The 1,836-nt window shown below is 48.6% G+C and overlaps 1 protein-coding gene across 2 annotated transcripts in view; it reads left to right on the forward strand.

The window, feature by feature from the left end:
• The first annotated feature begins 944 nt into the window (after nt 1–944).
• gnrh3 (gonadotropin-releasing hormone 3) overlaps nt 945–1,836 on the forward strand; it is a 3,310-nt gene continuing 2,418 nt past the window's right edge. For both annotated transcript variants that reach the window (XM_019859974.1, XM_019859975.1), the window contains exons 1-2: nt 945–1,237; nt 1,311–1,465. In XM_019859974.1, the coding sequence (XP_019715533.1) occupies nt 1,213–1,237; nt 1,311–1,465 (180 nt within the window). In that variant the 5' untranslated portion in view covers nt 945–1,212. The remainder of the gene's footprint in view (nt 1,238–1,310; nt 1,466–1,836) is intronic.

The raw sequence follows: 1,836 nt of genomic DNA on the forward strand, positions 1-1,836 counted from the left end.
CTTGGGCCTGCGTGGGTTTTCTCCGGGTACTCCGGTTTCCTCCCACATTCCAAAAACATGCATGGCAGGCTAATTGAACACTTGAAATAGTCCCTAATTGTGAGTGTGAGCGCGGATGGTGGTTTGTCTCTGCGTGCCCTGCGATGGGCTGGCAAGCGGTTCAGGGTGTCCCCCGCCTACTGCCCAAAGACGGCTGGGATAGGCTCCAGCCTCCCGCGACCCGTGTGAGGATGAAGCGGATCGGAAAATGGATGGATGGATGGACTCGACTCAGAGAAGATTGTCTTTCAATCGACGGAAACACGGTTCCTCAGAGCAACCAATAGCAATTGCTCCCTCCACCCGACACCTTGCGTACAGACATTTGAGGGCGCTGAATTACATACAAGACGTCTCGACAGGCCCGAAATTGTGTTGGTTGATTTCTCTATCACCCTTTCATGCACCCTGTAACCTGCTAACGTGATAAAACTGTCCACTGTAGTATCCGTTGTCCAAGAAAGGACTATATTGCATGTATGCAAACACATTTCTCAATCTGTAAAGATCCCCTATCTGAGCCCAACAACACAAGGTCTGAAGCAAACATAAAAAATAAGCATAACGCGATATCTGTGATGCAATTTAATGATCTCGGCAAAGGAGAAGCGCTCACTCACGCACGTTTGAGAGAATCGTTTTGATTTAGCATATATTTGTATGATCAAACAGGGAATACTCAGCCTTTCTGGAAAAAAAAATTAAAAGTCTATTTTTGCAAGGGCAAGACTCCTTTAACGTTTAACGCTCGGAAGAACTTTGTATTGTTGCATTTCTAAGCTAAGTCATTTTGCGTATTGTGGTCGTCACCAAGCTTTACCCGAGTGCTTACGATTTGAGGCCTTGTAAACTGTGACCAAAAAAAAAAAAAAATTATAATTTGGTTTCCGTGGAACATTTCTGCGTGCAAACTTGATTCTACTAAATAATACACGGGCGAGAAATGTCCGCGCCGTTTGTCTTGCTCCCCAAAAGGTGCACACGCACCCAAGTGTGTTGCAGATCTCACGCCGCTTAAATCCTCATGGCGACGACGCTCTGGACCACTTAGGCGCCTCCATTAGCGACATCGGGTGCACCATTAGCGCGTCGATGTGTCACACCTGCAGAGATGGGATTATAATCCTCGCACCTACAAAAGCCCCTGAAAAATAGGCTTTCCTGACACGCCGCATGCTAACGAGGCCAATAGAGGAAGGTGAGTGGCTCTCGGCGCGCTCCGGACGGCGCTCGCCGCCGACGATGTGACCACGTTGACTCTTTTCGTGCAGAAACCCGCGTAGCTGAGATGGAGGCCGGTTGCAAAGCGGTGGTGCGCGTGTTGCTGTTGGCCTTGCTTGCGCAGGCGGCCTCGGGGCAACACTGGTCGTACGGGTGGCTGCCGGGCGGCAAGAGAAGTGTGGGCGAGTTGGAGGCCACCATCAGGGTGAGTTTTCTCTTCCGGTTTGAAGAAAAAGAGGATTTGGAAGCAAACGCAATTGGCTAAGATTTGAAATTGTTTGCACATTCCTGCTATTTTTGTTTTTAACAATTTATTGGTCTGCGCGCGCGCGTGTGTGTGTGTGTGTGTGTGTGTGTGTGTGTGTGTGTGTGTGTGCCGGTTTGAAGAAAAAGAGGATTTGGAAGCAAACGCAATTGGCTAAGATTTGAAATTGTTTGCACAGTCCTGCTATTTTTGTTTTTAACAACGATTTCTTGGTCTGTGTGTGTGTGCGTGTGTGCGTGTGTGTGTGTGTGTGTGTGTGTGTGTGTGTGTGTGTGTGTGTGTGTGTGTGTGTGTGTGCGTGTGTGTGTTTG

Source organism: Hippocampus comes, unplaced genomic scaffold (assembly GCF_001891065.2).
Source record: "Hippocampus comes isolate QL1 unplaced genomic scaffold, H_comes_QL1_v1.1 scaffold39, whole genome shotgun sequence".
NCBI classification, from domain to species: Eukaryota; Metazoa; Chordata; class Actinopteri; order Syngnathiformes; family Syngnathidae; genus Hippocampus; species Hippocampus comes.